Raw genomic sequence first — 20,459 nt, forward strand, 5'->3', positions numbered from 1 at the left:
TCAGCAACTATGAGAGATAGCTTGGCGGTTAAATTGTCGATGAGATTCTTGTATGTGATAGTGAGAGAGTTATTTCAACCAGAAATAGCAAAAAAAAAAAAATAATAATATAAGGTTTGCAATATAATATCTATGTATATAGTTGGTTCATTCATTTCTTCTTCGTCATTAGAGAAAACGACTGAGGCTTTTACGATCCTCTTCAAGTATCACAATTTACGAGTTTGCAATAAAACAGTTTTCCCCGTTGAAATTGCTATGGGACATCGTTATTACTACAGAACACCTCAGCGGTCGAATAAACTTTGTTTTTCCTACTTTAACACAGACTTTTGTCTTCATTTCAACATCTTTTTATTTTTATCTCTAAAAACAATCCCTTATTAACAAAAATTTTTATACACAAATAATAATAAAATTTTATTATTTTTATTATTATTATTGTTGTTATTACATGAGCCTAGTATACTACTAATATATTAGTAAGTTTAAGAATAAGATTGACTGATATATCGTGCTAGTGTTTAATACGATTAAGACATTATCATGTTTTTTTTTTTCATTATTATTATTATTTTTTTGTGTGCCATTTTGAGGCTTTTACAGTGTATATATACAGGTCAACTTGTTTATAGACTTGAGAGAGGTTGTTGTTAATTTATATTTTTACATTTTAACTTTCTTCGAATTGAGAAAATATTGGAGAGGCTCGTTTACCTTCAAATAATGCGGTGGATTATATACACCATGACGAATTTAAAAATTATACCACACTCTCACAAATATTATTTTCATGTATATTTTTAAAAGCTAAATATTGATTAAAAATTAAATATCAATAAAATATATTCTACAAAATAGCAAACTGATTGTTTTTTTAAAAAAAAAAAAAAAAAAAAAAAACAAATAGAAATTATATACAAAATATCAAACGATCAATGAGCATTTAAAATGAAAAAAAAAATCGAGAGCAATCTAGTGTTTGGTGGTTTCAATGAAGAGTTGGCATGATATATATTGTATATATATTGGATCCGATAACACACGCAGAGGTCTCTGTCAAAAAGTGAAAGGCTACCTCCACCATTTATCCACAATTTACAATATATCCCCCACATTTAATTTTATATTTTTAAATTATCATTATATATGATTTTTTTTTTTATTTTATTTATGAGTATCACAGCATCATTGCCAGCCCCAATCGAGTTACATCCAAGAACAAGTTTGTCTTTACTATAATACACACAGTGAGACATAAAAAAAAAAAAAAAATAATTCAAATAGTTATCAACGAAAAAAATGTGTATATATATCTTTTACATGTTCAATAGAATTTTTTAAAAGCGATTTAATAAAACGTGCATATAAAATAAATATAAATAAATATAAATAAAGAAAAAAATATAAACTGGTATGTGATAAAACGTAAAATTGAAGGAATTCAAGTGAGTTCGGATTGATGAATCGAGTGATTTGGTTTGTTTTGAACAAGTTGTGTCGATACAGACATATACAATTCTTGTTCAACTCTTTCATGTTGTTTCAAGCGACATTTAAAGGGAGTGTGAGTGAAAGGGGGTGGTAGTTGTTGTAGTAATAGTAGTAGTGGTAGCTTGTGCTTGTGAATCGAGTGAAGAAAAAGCTTTCCTGGGAGGTGACGGGTGGTACAATATATATATATTTATTCCTTGCTAACTGTGGAGACTACTTTTGCTGATAAAATTGCAGAAGCATCTTCTTTTTTTTTATTATTTTTTATTCTGAGATGGACGCGTGCGTTTTCTCGTGAAAAAGAGAAACAACTTCAAAGTGATTTTTCTTCAAACTATTTTCTATTTTATTTCATTTATATTTTTATTTGTTTTTTTTACTTTATTTTTTTTAAAAACCAAACTCACGCTTGTCTCCTATACCCAACTCATTTTACACTCTTTCATTATTTTTATTATTTTTTTTTTCTTTCTCTTTCTCATTTTTTTTTTTCATTCATTTTTTAGTAGAAATTCGTTGGACCAAACGAACGTTCAAGTGTGTTTGCAAACGTCTCGAATTGCCTAGTTTCTATCCCTACACACCAAATTCTCAATAAATTTTTTTTTCTCTTTATTCATACATCTCTCTCTCTTTCTCTACCACATTCGATTTTTATTATTGCTTTCTTTGTATTGCATTATTCGAACGAAAAACGTATTTTTTAACATTGGAATTTGGAAATGATTGAGTGAACGACTTTGACAAGCACTTCTTCGACAATTTTATTTATTTTTTATTTTTCCTTCAATTTTTTCTTATTGACAGTTTTACATTTCTTTATTTTTTTCCTCAACCTTCTTTTTTTTTTTTTTCTTTCATTCATACACTTTTCATCGTATGCACTACATGTACAGTGATTGTTGAACATTTATATTTATCGTTGATTTTTTTTTTCATTTTTTTAATCTTTTTTTTTTTATTACTACAATAATATACGAGCGCAGATTTAACTTTCACCCTCTGAAAGTGTGTGTGTATATTTTCTTGGTGGTTGAAAAAAAAAAAAAAATAAAAAAATCAGCCCAAGTGAAAGAATTTTACGATGGTAAATTACGAGATTCGAGTGGAGTGCATGAGCTCAATGGAAGAGGAGTGTCTTATTGAAAAACGTAGAAGTACAACCCTGAAGGAGTGCTCGGATTTTCTTAAACTTGAGGGATCCCCAAAGTACAGTCGTGATGCTTTCAGAAAACTCTTTCAAGATGAGGTAATTTATTATTTATTATCTTAGTTATCCATTATAACATCATAAAAATTTAAACACTATATTTAAACACATTTATATATAAAATCAAATTATTTAAAACTCAACAAGATTATATACTGTAAATTCCATTACAATGTATACAACAAAATTTAATGACAAGAAATAGTTTTGAAAGATGTATAGATATTATATTACATTGGCCCTTTATATCGACGACATAATAGACATTGCAAACTGTAACATTTAAATTAGACACTTGACGAATAATTTGTTGAAGGTTTGGTTTTGATGATAAAGGGTAAAAGGAGTTGAATATACACGATCTATAAGACAAACATTGTTGTATGCACATAGTTTTCATATACGAAGAGAGAAACCTTAAAAGCACGAAGCTCGTCTTCTAGATAACGAGAATGCACAAGTTGACTAAAGAGTAAAGTTAAGTGGTAGATATTGTATTATCTATATATACAAGTTAACTTTGTGTATAACAAAACACACACTGCATGCAGTCACAGGAATATCCCCCTTTTTCCACAAGCAATCATCTACGGGGATTTTCTCCGGAACACTTTCCCTACTATCCTTGTGAAGAAGGGAAGGGAAGTTATAATATTAGGGATTTTATTTCCTATATTCATATCGTAATAATCGATGAATCGTGATCCAAGAGTTGTGCTGGATTTTGAGCCCCATAAAATATGTATATAGTTATATACAAATTTAAGGGATGATGAAGAGATAGGTACACGAAGATTGGTTGAGGTATATATAAACTCTTAGCAAGTTAATATGTATATATGTGTTATTTGATCTGAGTTGACTATACATAGGTATATAGGTATATTGGTTTGATAGGAAGGGATGGAAGGTTTACGCAAAATCACCAATGTGTGTACGTGATCGGGTAGTTCAAGCTGGCAAATCGTACAGGCGATCTATTCAAGAACTAGTATTTGTTCAAGGCACTCAATTGCCTCGGGCAACAAGACCTTGACGCCTCTGGCTAATACAACTCTCTCTCTCTCTCTCTCTTTTTTTTCTCTCTATATATTAGTAAATCACTCTATTGTAAACTTTTTTAAAAATGTGTGTGTTTGTATAATTATAATTTTGAACTTGTTTAACTCCATTCAAAAATATATTTATTTAATAGATTGATTTAAATAAATTCTCTGATTTTTATCAATTTCATATTTACATTTTAAAATAATAAAATATATTTAAAACTTTTTTAAACAAGTATCATTCAATATATAAAAATTGTAACATTAACTTTTTTTATTTTTATTACAAGGGTTACCCCGCGCCTCCGGCGCGTCGTTGTATATAATATTATGTATATGATTATTAATACTATTTTCTTTATCATAATTGTAATTTTTATTAATTACGTGAAGTACTTTTCTTATTTTTCATTTCCATGAATTACTATATTTATTTCAAGTTTATAATCAATATTATAATTATTGTGATGAACAAAAATATCATTGGATCAAATTATAAACAATCATTAAATCATTTTAGTATTGAAGTCATATTACAGCTTTTTATAAAGTCAATTGTATTATTATCTTTGATAAAAAAATATAATTAGCAATCACACGTAGTAACCGCACGCTAACTTTTTCTATTTATGTTTACTTATTTATATAAATGGTTATATTTTTATACAATATTCAAATCTATATATTATTTCAATTAAGTAATATTGATAAATATGATGACGTTCTTGATAAGCAATAGTAACCGTAATATAATAACCACACTAGCTTTTTTATTTGAATATTAATTTAATATTCATATAACAATATTTTATTAAATATGAATATATAGAAAAATTAGTAAAACTGTAATATGACTTTTGATAATATAAACTACAACTCAAATTAATTAATTCCAAAATAATTTAAACGTAGAATTAAATAAAACATTTAGCAATTTATATTTACATTAAAATAATAAAATATTATTTATAAACAAATTAAAATTTTCAATCAATCAAATATATAAAAATTGTAATATTAACTTTTTTTATTTTTATTATATGAATAAATAATTAAATAGTAATTTTTTTTTTGTTTTTCAAGTTAAATTAATAACCTCAATAAATTTTTCGACATATTGAATTTAATAAATTTTCTCAAATTTTCACGTAATATACCTTTTTAACCGCATACTCTTCGTTGGACTTTTACTAAGTTTTTTTATTATTTATTTGCGTTCAATCACTAACACGTGTTACCAACAAATAATAATAATAATTTTTATATTTTCTTTTTATTACAATTGAATTATAAATTTAAAATATGTCTGTATATATTTAATACAGTTTGATTAAATTATTTAAAATCAATAAATTTATATATTGTAATTTATTGATATTATGTGTATCAACAAAATAAACATTTTATATATAACATCAATATAAATAATAACATAGCCTCGAGATATATACAATTAAAATATAAATATATAAAAAAAAAAAAAAAAAAGAAATAATAACAATAATAAATGGCAATAAGATACCAAAGTAATTGTGAATTATTCAGAATAATGGAATGATAATTGGCTTCATCTCGATTCTCGACAAGTGAAACACTCGTAATTACTGAGTTTGCTCGAGTTTTGTGTTCAAGAATTAGATCGAATTGTGCCAATACATATAAAAACAATCACACAACAATTTAACAAATACATACAATATGTATGTATGTATAAATACAGACAATGTCGAGAAAGGGCGAGGAACTGAATGCCAAGATTGGCATTGCACCGGACGCACGGCCATGGCATTGACCTGTTTCTCAATTGATCGTTTGTGTAAATACAAATAAAAGGTATCACAGATCATAAAATTATATCATCAAAATTACCAAATACATATTAAAAATGACTCTTTAAATAAATAACAAAAAACCATTGCTGACAAAGCAAAATAATAATTTTTTTCTTTAAATTTTCAATTTAATATACAAAACTTTTTTGTCGCATTTTAAATTTTTTATTTTTAATTTACTGTAAAATTATAAGCATATATATATGTTAGAATGATGATGGAAATTTTAAATATAAAAAATACGAATATAATGGAATATTATAGAGAGATTTAAGATACTTTTTTGGATCAAAGAATTCAAGTGTGTGAATTATTTAATTCGTACGCGGTGAGAAGATATAATGTAGTCACTATATTACTTGTGCAATGTCATATTATAAATCTCGTCTTAGTTTATTTATTATATATATATATATATGATCCATGTGTCACATGTTAGACCTAGAGGATCTGGAGCAGTTGCGATGATTCACAATTCAAAGTCACAAAGTCATTATACACCTGGTGTGTTATATGTATTATTATATTTTATATCTGTATGTATAAAATGTGGTAACTTTTAGGTGCTACTTGGAAAATTGTTCATGCTCTTCGATCAAGACAGAGATGGCATGTTGAAACAAGACGAGTGGATTGAATTTCTCAAAGCACGCTTGACGTAAGTATCTTATTTCAACACTATATTTATTTTTTATTTCTTTTGTTTTTTATTCTTTAAAAAGTTTCCTTTGTTTATATATATTATTTATTGTTAGATTATATATTTAACATTATGACTGTCACTTTTTATTTCAACAATAAATTTATTGAGATGTCACGTACAAGCATGTCACATCGAAAATTCATCAAAACTCTGATTATTTATATTTTTTTTTCATTAATTTTTATCAGAAATGACAAACAGATGGACTTTATTGATCAACTTGAAAGTGTTGCTTATGTATTATGTGGAGAAAAACCAGTTGATTTAAATACATTTAATATTATTTTTCACGCTAAAGGTGTAAGTATTTTTTTTTTTTTTTGCATTTAGATATTTATTATTTTAATGAAAATTAATATATAATTTTGTTCGTAATTTTAAATCACAGGTGATTGATAAATTATACAGACTAATTGAACAAGAAAATTCTGGCTACGTTTTACCAATTCAAATCATGGAGTTTATTGCTGCAATTAGTAGTCCCAGGTAAATATTCATGAACCATATAAATCTTGGTAAATAATTAAAAAATATTGAAAACAAATTAAATGGAAATGACGGTTATTTTTTTTTTGTTTCTTTTATTTTTATATGCAATTTCTGTTTTGTTAAAAAATTTCATCAATTTGATCTTTGAAATAATAAACAACATGAATATATATAAAAATAAAAAATAAGATCACGAGCTGGATTCGATAAAGGCAATCTGGAATGGCTGGAGAAAATCTTCAAGCAGACAGTTGGAAACGAGCGAGAAATACGTCGCGAAGAATTCAAGAAAATCGTTATATCGAAAAACGTGAGGCAGTAAATTTTTTTACTATCTAGTATATACATTTTATATATATCGAAAACTATTGTAATAAATAATTCTAATAATATAAATAAATATAGAATAAACATATATATATTTGCAACAAAATAGAAAAAAAATCTATTCAAGTTTTTATATTTTTTAGCCTTTTTTTACTGAACGAGTATTTCAAATATTCGACAAGGACAATTCAGGCTCAATATCTCTTCAGGAGTTTCTTGACGCGATGCATCAATTTGCGGGTAAAACTCCGGATGACAAGATACGATTTCTTTTTAAAGTCTACGACATAGACGGTGAGTTATTTTTTTTAACTTTGTTTTTTTTTATCTACCAAGTGAATGGAAAAAAAAACAAACAAAAGATATAATTTAAAAGAAAAAAAAAAAAATCATCTGCAGTATCACGTAACATTGTAGCCATTGTGTCCAAGAAATGAAATAAAATAAAAAAACTAAAATTAATGATTGAAGAGATGTAAAAATAGTGTATATAATGTGGACACGTCGTAAGTTTATGGTTTTCAATGTAAAAGGTGACGGGTTGATTCAGCACCGTGAACTCGAGCACGTGATGAGAGCTTGCATGGAAGAAAATAGTATGAAATTTAGTGATGAACAGATTGAGGATTTAACACTTGCCCTATTTGAAGATGCGGATCAAGAAAACAGAGGAGCTATCACGTTTGAATCATTGAAAAAGCAACTAGAAAAACACGAGGGTCTTCTTGAAAATCTATCAATCAGGTAAGAGCTGAATATAAGATAGGATCACACTGATCACATTGACAAATAAAAATCTTGTTATCCATCATCACTTTCAATTAAACTAATTAAATTAATTTCATTTTATTTTCATCGATTTTTCTCATATACATTATCATTATAAAATATAATTGACATAATTAATTTATTATTTTCAATTATTATATGCAGTATAGATCGATGGATGGTACCACCAAAACCAGAAACAACTCGACGAAATAAAATAAGATTTATGGATATACTAAGACCATATCAACTGACAAAACCTTATTTAAAAAATAATTATGTATTTATTTTATTTCTATCAGTATTTATAATAATAAATACAATATTATTTTTATCAAGAATATATGAATATCGTCATTCAAATTGTTTTACCATGGTTGCACGAGCTTGTGGTAAATTATATTTAAACTATAACAATAACTTTGTATATATATTCAAGATAATGCAAATTTAATTTGATTTTAGGTCAATGTTTAAACTTTGATTGCACAATTATTCTCGTCTTGATGCTACGACAGTGTATAACCTTTTTGAGAACTCATGGTTTTAGTTCAATTTTACCTCTTGATCATCATATTTATCTTCATAAAATGGTGGGGGTTACAATTGGTGTACTCAGTATTATTCACACAATTGCTCATCTTTTAAATTTTGGTAATATATATTTTTTCATTAAATTAAAATATAAAATATATAAATAAATACAAAAACGGATGTTATTAATTTTTAACAAGTGATAAAATCAGGCAATAGTCAGACATTATTAATATTGTTTTTAAAATTCCATAAATTATTTATTTTCTTTCTAATTAATTTTAAAATGATATTTTTTAAAAATAAATAGCTTTAATTCAATTGATAATAAAAAAATTTAAATCTGCACCGAGTTATAAATTTTAAATTGTGATCTAAATTTTATAAAATTTCTTTTATATTTTTCTTTTTTAAAAAAAATTAGGTATGGTAGTGGTTGAGGATAATATTTTAAACAGTGAACATTATACAATGTCAGAATGGCTATTGACAAGTAAACCTGGATTATTTGGTCTCATTGGAGGTGTTGCTAATCCAACTGGTATAACATTGATTATTATTTTGATTGTAATGTCTGTTTGTTCAATGCCATTTGTTCGACGTGGTGGATGCTTTGAAGTAAGTATTATAAAATTTATAATAATATTATATAAAATATATATTAATGAAATAATTATTCAACAGATATTTTATTGGTCTCATTTGTTGTATATACCATTTTGGATTTTAATGATATTTCATGGACCAAATTTTTGGAAATGGTTTGTTTTACCTGGTGCAATATATGTTGTTGAACGTGTTAGGCGTTTCATGTGGTTACGATCTGAACGAGGAAAAACATACATCAGTTCAGGTCTTTTACTACCATCACGGGTCACTCATTTAGTAATCAAACGTCCTCAACATTTGGTTTTTCGTCCGGGTGATTATGTTTTTGTCAATATACCAGTTATAGCACGCTACGAATGGCATCCTTTTACAATCAGCAGTGCTCCCGAGCAAGAGGGTAAGCCTTTTTTTTCTTTTTTTCAATTTTATTTTATTATATATATTTCCTGTTTTATTTATTTTTATTTTTCGTCCTCGTTGGCGCTTTTTTTTTTTTATTTCATTCTGGCCTTGTCTGAAGGGGTCTCACTCACAAAGCCCTTGCAATGCCACTTTAAAAAGTTGCCTCCTTACAACTTTTTCCATGAGAGACAGGGAAAACTTTTTACCTCGGGTGAATTGAAAACGTACATTCTCAAGCAGCAGCCGCCAGGTGCTAAGATTTTTATCTTTTTTATTTTTTATTTTTTTCAATTCTGGGGGTACAACTGCTGCTCTGCTCTGCTTCTGATGCAAGTCGAAAAAAAAAAAATCAAAAAGTTAAAAGCTTGACATGACAATGAGGCGTCAAGGACAACGAATTAAAAAGTCTGATCCAACAAAGGCACTTGTTAAAAATAGTAAATGACCCTTTGAAAAATAAAATAGATCTAAAAAAATAATCAAAAAATTAATTGCTTACTTTGTCCTAATTAGCCTTGATTGATTTTTTTTTTTTTTATAATTTTATTATCATCTTATTCATGGGGGTTTGTTTTTTTTTGCTTTAAAACTTTTTCAAGTTTTTCCGGTAATCACTGTAACAAACTTTAGTTGTGCATTCATGACAAAGACTTTGGAATACAGGCCAATCAAATTATGATTTTTTATCAAATAAATTAAAGGATAAAAAAAAAAAAAAAACTGGAATTTTCTAATGACAATTTTTTTTTTTATATATCATCTTGTAAAAGCGTGATTTCATACACGTAAATTAATAATAAAATGTTAGGAATTCAACTGGCATTACCATTAAATCATTGAAAAAAAAAAACAAAATTCATTAAAAAAATACATAAAATAAACAAGCAATTATCATTAAACTGTTGCAAAAAAAAAATTCTATAACTTTTACTTATTTATAAATCTTCCAATCTAGTTCAATAAATATATTACCTCATGTACACTCAAACAAGATAAAAATAAATACGATAAATTAATAACTAGTTATTAAAAATATTTAATCAACCATATAAATAATCAATGAATCTTCAAAATATTAAATAATTGTTATTAATTAAATAAACAAAAAGTTAAAATAAAAAAATTTATTTGCAATTTATATAACAACCAATTAACAATGCTCCAAATATTTCTGAACCACTGAACGTTCTAATGGTATTATTTTTATTAACTGCAAACAGTTTTTTTTTTATTATTATTTATTGAGTTTCCACTTAAAATGCGTTTATATATAAATACCCTGGCATGCGAATAATTGCAAAATCAATATGCTTGTATATTTTTTTTTTTTTCAGTAACACTGTCAATCAATCAATTAATTTTTCACAAATATAATATTGAGATAAATTGATATATAAAATATATAAAATAATTCATTTAAAATATTATAGATTACATGTGGTTACATATAAGAGCCGTTGGTGAATGGACAAATACATTGTATGCATATTTTGAAAAAGAACAACAAAAACTTGAACGTGGTGATATTATACCAATTGAGTCTTGTAGATCAGAATCACAAATGAGTTTACAGTAAGTATAGATCATCTAAATGCAAATAAAAAAAAAAAGGAAAATTTCTGTTTTGTTATCTCAGACATGTAGTTATATATATATTTTGTAAAATATTAAATAAAATACAGAAAGAACAAGCCAAAATCAACAACACTGATGATTGAAAAAGATGGATCAAACGTATCCCTTGAGGATCCAAGAGGCTTGGATAACCCTCGTTTTATTTCGGACAGTGGAAAAACGTCTTTGAGTTCTAGCATCAACTCACCTACTTCTTATTTGTCTGCTCCAGAACGTAAGTAGAATTGAAATGACCCTTGGAACTTTTCCAATATTCTCTGATATCATTTATTGATATAAATAAATATATATATGTATTTTCTTTTTTTTTTTTTATATAATATAAAATAAATGTAAATAAAAATAAAAGAAATATATATAGATGATTCAAGATATCATCTTTATAGAATAAATTTATTTATGGCATTCTTTTCAGTACCAAACTCACAAGATTTAGGACGATCGCCTCGGGATAGAAAGCTGAGACAGCTACTTCTTGGTAATAAAATACCCCTCGAAAAATCATTTTCAATGCCAGACATGCAGACTAAATATAAAAAAAGACAACGATTAATGGCGTAAGTAATTAAACAAAAATATATTCAATTGATTTTTTGATTAAATCAATTTTTTATTTAATAGACTACGAGATTACATGAGATCAGAGTCAGAAAAAAGTTTTGATGAGGCTCAAATACGTCGAGCAAGACTCAAGTCACTTGGATTAGCTTATTTAAGTCCTCAAAATAAATCACTTGCACAAAGTTTTAGATATATGAGAACAAAACCAACAATCATTGCATTTAAAACACCAAGTTTAGAAAATTATCATTATGAAATTATGGAAAATTCATGTAAGTATTATTATGTATTAATTATTAATTTACAATAATTATTCAAAATAAAAAAAAATAACTTTTTTAAATAGCTTACAATGAAATTGTCAAATTAACTGTAATAATTTGGATGCTTTTGTGTGTGTTGTTTGATAATTATATTCCATGAGTCGTTGATAATTAGCTTAAACATGTTATGCTTTTGTTTGAATAATTATTTTAGTTTATGAATTACGAAATAATTTATACGCTTGATTGATATTTAAAATAGTAATTATTATTTCAGCTTAACATTTATATTTTATTTCTATATAGAATTTTCATAATATTTATATATAAATGTATAGATTGTCAAAATATATACATGTTTATTTTATATATTTAAATGTATTCAAACAAATAGTTTTGAAAAAAAAAAAGTAAAAAAGCAATTTTATTGACTTTCAGCAAACTCGATGGAGGAAAAACAAGAGACAGCAACGACGGCTTCATTGGCAGGGGCTGCTGAAGAGGGTCGACTTGAGAGGAAGATCAAAATGATCGGACAGAGAACGAGTATCATGATAGATACAAAAAGTCAATTTTCATCTCATCCAGCTATGAACTATCCCGTTGGTAAACCACTCGAGGTTAGTGGTATACCATTATTATTTTTTATTTTTCTCTCTAAAATTTTTTTTATTATTCTTTTTTATTATTTTTCCAAAAACTTTAACCCCGTACTTTTTCTTTATCTTTATCTTCAAATGTATGTTTGTTTTTTTATTTTTTTTTTTTTATTATATAATTTAAAAATTTATATATTCACTTTAAATATTTCCTTAATTTACAATATTTTTAAATAATAGTTTTAAATGTATTTTATACAAAAACTTTTTATAATAATAATAATAGCAATGATAATAATAATTATTGTTTTTGTCTTGAGATTTTACTGGATGGTCCCTATGGAGCACCCTCAAGTCACATCTTCCAGGCTCAACATGCCGTACTAATCGCAACGGGAATCGGAGTCACGCCTTTTGCCTCAATTCTACAGTCGATAATGCACAGATACTGGAAGGCAAGACACACCTGCCCCAAGTGCCAATTCTCGTGGGCCAGTGAAATACCTATCACGGTCATGAATTTACGAAAGGTACTTGTTATAACATTTCTCTCCCATTCCCAAAAAACTATTATATCTATTCTACCTATTTTACAAACTAAAATCAATACTCTTGCATATACTCTTTCTTTTTTTTTTTTTTTTTTTATATTTGTAAATTGAACCAGATTGTATAGTGAATCTTGAATACAATCAAAATCGTATAGTGAAATATATCAGACGGATCTTGCGGATAAAATAAATATTTTTATAGATTTTTTTTTTTTTACAATTTATGAGTAATGACACCAACCCTAATACACTTTGCTTCAAAGAAAGTTGAAATAATTTTCAAATAAAATATTCAGAGTATTCGAATTACACTTGGTTATTTTATTTTATATTTTTTATCAATATACATATGTATAGAGCGAATAATAAATTGAACAATAAAAATAAATTTTTTTTTTACTCTGAAAATCCATTGTAAAGTCTTGTACCTAATTGAATTGTTTTTTTTTATTATTTTTTATATTCTTTTATTATATAAAAAAAATTTTATTCAATTTTTATTTTTTCTTAAATTTTTAGGTAGACTTTTTCTGGATAAATCGTGACCAACATTCATTCGAATGGTTCGTGAATCTATTGTCCCAGCTTGAAATTGAGCAAGCTGAACTTGGTGCAACTATGGAACGTTTTCTTGAAATGCACATGTATATAACAAGTGCATTACAAAAAAATGATATGAAAGCTGTTGGTCTACAGCTTGCAATGGATTTATTACATGAAAAAGAAAAGCGTGATCTTATAACAGGATTAAAAACACGTACAAATGCTGGTAGACCAAATTGGGATAAGGTTTTTAAACAATTACAAGAACGTAAAAAGGGTAAAGTTACTGTATTTTACTGTGGACCACCACAACTTGGAAGAATATTACGTTATAAATGTGATCAATTTGGTTTTAATTTTCGTAAAGAAACTTTTTAATTTAATATTGCTATTTATTATTTTCAACTGACAATATCCACAAAAAACAAAAAGACAAAGATAAATTGGTATTCTCCATTGAATTTCGAAATTAGTTGATGCATGTAACCTAAATATTTTATACTCGTAGTGTATGGTCCGGGTTTTAGTCGTCATTTTAAGAGATCCCACATTGATAATCCGTCGATTAATAATCGTCAGTATGTCCACGACAGCCAGCATACTGCGTAACCAACACAATTCACATGTAGGTGGTTTATATATCTCACACCCTCATCATCAAACTAATCGATTGTATAAATATAGCAAAAGCAAGCAAGAAGATATTCCCTTTGCGACACATCATGTCTATGTCATTTCAAAGGACACCCGAGAGCACTCACTATATTTTTTTTATATTTATTTATGCTTTGTCTATATATTTACTCATATTATTTTTTTTTTTCTCCAGCTCTTTAATCGATAATTTAACAAATATCAATATTTTTCAATTTATTGTTTTATATACATTATTTTTTTTTTTTTTATTTTTTTTTATAAAATTTTATATATTTGTTTATTTATTACAATGTGAATATTTGTTTATTGAATATATTGTAATGCATATTTTATATTTACAAATGTAAATCAATATTGAATTTTAAATAAAAAAAATTTGTCAAATTTGTGATTCGCTGAAAACCATGGCAATTGAATATTTTTTTAAATCAAATAATGTTTTTTTTTTTTTATTCCTTTTATAGAAGATTCTTATCAAAGACTGGTAATATTTTTTTTTATTTTTATTTTTTATATAGAATTCGAGTGAACAGACATCATGCATAAATAATATATGTATATGAAAAACGAGTATTTCAACGAGTTTGGTTTATTAGGTATGTTGAAAGAGTCACACACTTATATCTTTTGGTAGATTTTTACGATATAATTTATAGTTATCTTATTCTTGTCGAATTCACCGAGGGAGAAATAAATTTTAAAAAGATATTGAAGTTGGATGAAAAGAAGAAGAAAAAATGTACTATTTCTTTTTTTTTTTGAAAAACATTGTCTGGATGTAGTGAGACAGAATGAGAATACATGGATCGTGTCACGCGATAAGACGATTAAACTTTTGTTGAAAAAATAAAAAAATATAAAAAGACTGTAACGTGCATTGAGGAGAATCATTGATGATAGTGAAAGTTTTCTTTGGATATTTTAAATTGAAGGCGTGAGGTGTATAAATTTTTTATTCTTTTTTTATTTTTGTGGGTCCAGCAGATGGTTTAATGACATTTGTGTCAACGCCCACTGGAAATTTTATAAAACAGTATATGAGTAATTGAAAAAATTGTATCTCGTTGAACTGAATAAATTATTTATATACATCTATAAATATTTTTTTTTCCTTTTATACATGTAAAGCAAAAAAAAAAGGTCGATCATTAAACTTGTATATAATTTTTATAATCAATGACATTTTTTTACAAGAGAAAAAAATTATAAATAAAAAATAAATTGATATTGCCAATTATGCTTGAGACAAATATAAAAAGAAAAAAAAAATTATAGCTTTCATTTATTTTATATTAATTCATTTGAACAAATTAAAAACAAAAAAAATATATTGGAAAAAAATTTAGATGTAAATGATGTATTTAAATGATTAATAATTAATTTACTTTTAATTTGGTTTAAATGTACTTCTCGTTAATAATAGAAAATATTTAAAAAAAAAATTAATATTAATATAAATTGAGATAAAATTACTTCAAGCGTTTTATAATTCTTGCAACTTCATGCATGAGCCAGATTGTTAACAACGCAATCAAAAATCGTGCCTGTCGCTCTGTCATATTACAGCAATGTATATTGTAATTTCCGTTGTTGGACTATATGTATATAAACATTGTGTAAATTATTCACATGTTGAGCTTGAAAATTTTCTCATTTAAATATTGCGTGAAGGAAAAGGGGAAAATTTTATACGAATTTATCATTGCATTATATAATCCCAGTACGATCTTATTTTGTTTATTTTAAACTTTAGGCATATGTTTTTGTTCTCCATTAGCATTCATGTATATTATACAAATGCACATATATATTTACAAATAACACAAAAACAAATGACAAAAAAAAAAAATCATATATAATATTTATATAAATAGATTTAGATAATACTTGAATGTTCAACTTCCACCATAAATCTAATCTCTATTTCACATATAAATTTTATCACTAAAACTATATTTTATAAATATAATAACAAAAATCAGTCATAAATTTATTTCAAGAAAAAAATTAAATATTAAATCTCAAGTGAATAGATAAAATTTTTACATTAATTTCATATATCAATAATCACATAATAAAATTTAAATATAAGCTTTGAATAATATATAAAAAATAAAATCTAAAAGATTATTTAAATTTAATAGATAATAAATTAGCTTAAATATTTAAAATGAAATATTAATTACTTGTTTTGAATGTAATTAATATGAAAATTAAATGATAATAAATGATGTTATTTGTAATTGTTATTTAAAATTAATAATACATAGTTAAAATTTTTATCACAACAACAACAACAACAACAACAACAATAACAGTTGTTAGATAATGATAATGGTAATAATAATTATGAACGAAAAGTTGACATGAGCATTGATGCTTGATTGCAATATGTTATGTCAAATTCACATGGATTTTGATACCATGGTTCACCATCAATCTGTACAGCACAAGAATCAAGTAATTTTATCTGAAAATAAATAATATGAATAAATGAATAATTTATTATTGTAATACACATTTATAACATCTATTTATGTATATCAATTATTCATGAATTTTAGGTACTATTATTACCTTGACTGTTTTGGCTTGTCCCAATCGATGTGGCTGGGACATTCCAACTTGCAATTGGGCAATATGAAATGACGAATAAATTGCACATACTTCGAGTTTACCATCATTTATGCTTTGCATACCAACACCTTCATTTCCTATATATTAATTAATTATAAATAAATGTTATTTCATGATTTTACATAACAAATATTATTATAAATTGACCAAATAATATTTGTCAGTAATATTAAGTTGATGGACAAGTTAGTTTCATTTTTAATTAAACAATTTTATTATTACCTTGAAGTCCCAATTCCCAGAGATTTACACCAGCTCCCCATGATGGTATATTTAAAATAACAATACTTTCAAATGATGGTAAATCTATTTTTTTATCATCTAAATAAACTTCCATATATTTATCTAGATCTTTACAATCTCTGTCAACTACTTGTTGTGTACCAAAACACAAATATAATAACTGAAATAATTTAAAATAAATTGAGATCAATAAAATATATTATTTATAAAATTCTTAAATTATATTAATATTATTATTTAAATATTTAAAATATATTTGACCTAGTTTAAATCATTTAAATTTATTCATTTATTAAATCATATTGAATATTTAAATCTTATGACAAATATAATTTTATTTGTAATTAAAAATTCATAAATCATAAATTATTAATTTTTTTTTACCTTATTAAATATTCGATGACTGAATAGATAAAATTTACTCTCTCGAGTTCGATGAAAATTTAATGCCACATGTGCATCGACACCAATACTCAAGTAATTATACATAAACATTTTTTTTTTTGTATCTCTGAAGTTGAGACTTTTTGTATCAGACTTAATTGCAACTGTCCATCTGAAATTTATTAATATTATTTAATTAAAATCATTTTGAAAAAGGATTTGAAAATTCATACCTATCAAGTTTGACTGTACGAGCTGCCCATATATGTTTTAAAATTTCATTTGGTTCTAAAGAATAATCATATTCTTTTCCCCAGCCCATTACACGTGATAAATCATTTCCAGTTCCCTTAAAGCAAGAAAAAAAAAGTTTGATTAAAATTTATCAATTATTCTAAATTTTTAAATAATCAAAAATTTAAATAATTTACCAGTGGAAGTATTCCAACAGCTGGTATTGGCTATAATTGAATTAAAAACAAAGCTAATTATTGACAAGAATAATTAGATTATAATGGATTGATGTAGAAAGAAAAAAAAATGTATTACTGTCAATTGTAATTTATGAATAGCATTGAGAAGCCAGGCGACAGTTCCATCACCCCCAGCAACAATGATATTACAAGGATTATTACCCAAAAGACGACACCATTCCAATGCAGCAACTGGATCACGTTCAGTTAAATCAACAACTTGAGCTGGATTAATTAATCGTCGAAACATTGACAAAACAGCAGCACCTTCATTATTTCCAGATTTTCGATTAGCTGTTTAATAAAATTATCATGTTAATATTATAAAATTATTTATAATAAATAAATATATTACCAACAACAATGAGTGGTCGCCAGTCTGGCCATACTGGTGGAACAATTGAACGAAGTTGTAAACGTTTACGAACAGTTGTTCTTTTATTAACAACTTCTAAACTACCTGGTGGTATTATCATTGATTTAAATGGTCCATAATCACATATCTATAAAATATTATACAAGTATATTAATATATTTTATTAATTAAATTATGATATTACAGATAAATAGAAAAATTACTTCATGAATCATGGGCTTGCAAGAAGTGTGAACACATCTTTGACACCAGCAGCAAAACCAGTCAGTAAGACCAGGTTCAGTGCCACATTCTTCATCGCATATTTCACATGTTGCACTTGATGGAAGATTACCTTGAGAAAAAAAATATACAATACAATTTGATTAGCCATCATTGTAATGTATTATTTTAATTATTTTTTCTGTTTTTTTTTTTTTGTTTTCACATACAAATATAATAAATAAGGATGTACCAAGTGTCCACTGATGCTTCATTGGTTGATCATTAGCAAGTGTTATTGATTTGCATTTTAGTTTTTTATCAGCAATTTTTATGCAAGCACGATCAGCACATACTCCACATGAATCACAAAATACACCCCAAGCATGGTGCTTAATGCCGCCAAAATGCCTGCAATAGTATGCCTTTTAACAGCAACAAAATTATTAATCTAATTTATAAACAAAATCAATCAATTTGTTTATAAAAATAAATATAGGTATACCTTGCTGTCTCCTTTGATAGCTGTCCAATTACCTATGATAGTTATAAATTATTCAGCGACACGAATTTACACATATGCCAAAAAAAAAAAATCAATACTAGAATTCATGGAATTGTATTTTTAATTATTCCCATTAAAATTAGCACTTGTCTGACAAAGAAATCTTAGTGGATAATCCAGGTCAACAAATGTGAGTGACAGGTGGGTGAGTGGGTTGTTTTTATAACTGGAAAATTATAATGAAAAAATACAACCAATGAAAATGTACATTTAAAATCGCAAGCGCACTAAATGCATCAAAATATATTTATAAATAATAAATGATTTATAAAAATAAATAAATGAATTTTATAATTTTAAAATAAAAAAAAAAATTTTATATAAATAATTTTACATTGTAAATATTTCATTTTATTTTTTATTATCATTTTTGTTTTTTTTTTTTTAAATTTTCAATTTCATAATTTACATTAATTTCATTATTATATGTAAACAATGAAATTGTACAAATACTCGTAATTCACACACACACACACACAGCACATCATATTAAATAATTATTAACATTGCATTATTGTTTACATTTTATGTAAACAAAAAATTAAAAAAATTTCGAAAAATTTACTATAAAATTTGAGCTTGAATATTTAATTTATCGGCGATCAAAATTACACCAATAATAAACCCTAAAAAAAAACTGGGTCTTCGTTGAGTCATTAAAAATAATAGTATCAAAAATTTATTTGTAAAAAAAAAATAAAAAAGCTATTAAAAAAAGAAAATAGTAAAAATTAATTGAGTATTATATTTTCGACTTTGTATGTTTTTTTCTTTTAAATATTTTGGGCCACGCTGTATTACTAAAAAATAATAAATTTATATTATTTTTTAGTCTGTACATTAGATTGCCATTAAATATGTTAAATTGATATGTAATATAATTAAATTATCAAAATACAAAGACTTGTTAAATATCAAGTCTTAGAAAAATATTAAAATCATCAAAATTAGTACGCATATTTTTATTTTACTTATTGATGATAATAATAATTCATTGTTAATGATTTAGACAGTCACATGATATATTTATCTAATATAAAATTAATAATCAATTTTATCACTAAATTTTTTTTTAGATTGTTCATGATTATAAATAATTGTTGCGCATTAAATGGACTGTCTGGACGAAAAAAGTTCAACTAAATAAAAATAAACTTGATGTAAATGTTTAAAACTATTTTCAGAATACCAAAATTCATTCTCTCCTTGTCATTTGTGCTCATTTAAATTTAATAAATGTATTACTTGTTTTTTTTCTCCGTCAATTATCATTAAAAAATTATATAAATAATTGATCAAACTTTGGAATGTAAATCCAGTACTAATAAAACCTATATTTTATTTATTTATTAATTTG

General features: G+C 25.4%; 2 protein-coding genes across 4 annotated transcripts; one reads left to right on the forward strand and one right to left on the reverse strand.

Moving 5' to 3' along the window:
* Window positions 1-1,185: 1,185 nt before the first annotated feature.
* LOC122858053 (NADPH oxidase 5) lies at window positions 1,186-14,390 on the forward strand. Of its 2 annotated transcripts, XM_044160712.1 has the most exons (19): window positions 1,393-1,448; window positions 2,481-2,743; window positions 6,146-6,240; window positions 6,474-6,585; window positions 6,674-6,771; window positions 6,964-7,084; window positions 7,245-7,395; window positions 7,635-7,845; window positions 8,035-8,261; window positions 8,335-8,523; window positions 8,828-9,021; window positions 9,088-9,409; window positions 10,845-10,986; window positions 11,097-11,263; window positions 11,465-11,606; window positions 11,671-11,882; window positions 12,312-12,493; window positions 12,793-13,002; window positions 13,543-14,390. In XM_044160712.1, the coding sequence occupies exons 2-19, from the start codon at window positions 2,579-2,581 to the stop codon at window positions 13,942-13,944; spliced, it is 3,342 nt and encodes a 1,113-aa protein (XP_044016647.1). In that variant the 5' UTR covers window positions 1,393-1,448; window positions 2,481-2,578; the 3' UTR covers window positions 13,945-14,390. The 2 variants fall into 2 exon arrangements, with proteins under 2 accessions (XP_044016646.1, XP_044016647.1); XM_044160711.1 differs by having other exon boundaries at window positions 1,186-2,743.
* A 269-nt stretch (window positions 14,391-14,659) lies between these two features.
* LOC122858128 (diacylglycerol kinase epsilon) lies at window positions 14,660-18,988 on the reverse strand. Of its 2 annotated transcripts, none has more exons than XM_044160833.1 (11): window positions 18,791-18,988; window positions 18,540-18,670; window positions 18,316-18,463; window positions 18,037-18,254; window positions 17,919-17,948; window positions 17,721-17,836; window positions 17,488-17,659; window positions 17,083-17,263; window positions 16,801-16,937; window positions 15,697-16,693; window positions 14,660-15,237 (listed from the first exon to the last, which is right to left on the reverse strand). In XM_044160833.1, the coding sequence occupies exons 1-10, from the start codon at window positions 18,810-18,812 to the stop codon at window positions 16,571-16,573; spliced, it is 1,278 nt and encodes a 425-aa protein (XP_044016768.1). In that variant the 5' UTR covers window positions 18,813-18,988; the 3' UTR covers window positions 14,660-15,237; window positions 15,697-16,570. The 2 variants fall into 2 exon arrangements, with proteins under 2 accessions (XP_044016768.1, XP_044016769.1); XM_044160834.1 differs by having other exon boundaries at window positions 18,768-18,908.
* Window positions 18,989-20,459: the final 1,471 nt, after the last annotated feature.

This window comes from Aphidius gifuensis, linkage group LG5 (assembly GCF_014905175.1).
Source record: "Aphidius gifuensis isolate YNYX2018 linkage group LG5, ASM1490517v1, whole genome shotgun sequence".
Classification (NCBI taxonomy): Eukaryota; Metazoa; Arthropoda; class Insecta; order Hymenoptera; family Braconidae; genus Aphidius; species Aphidius gifuensis.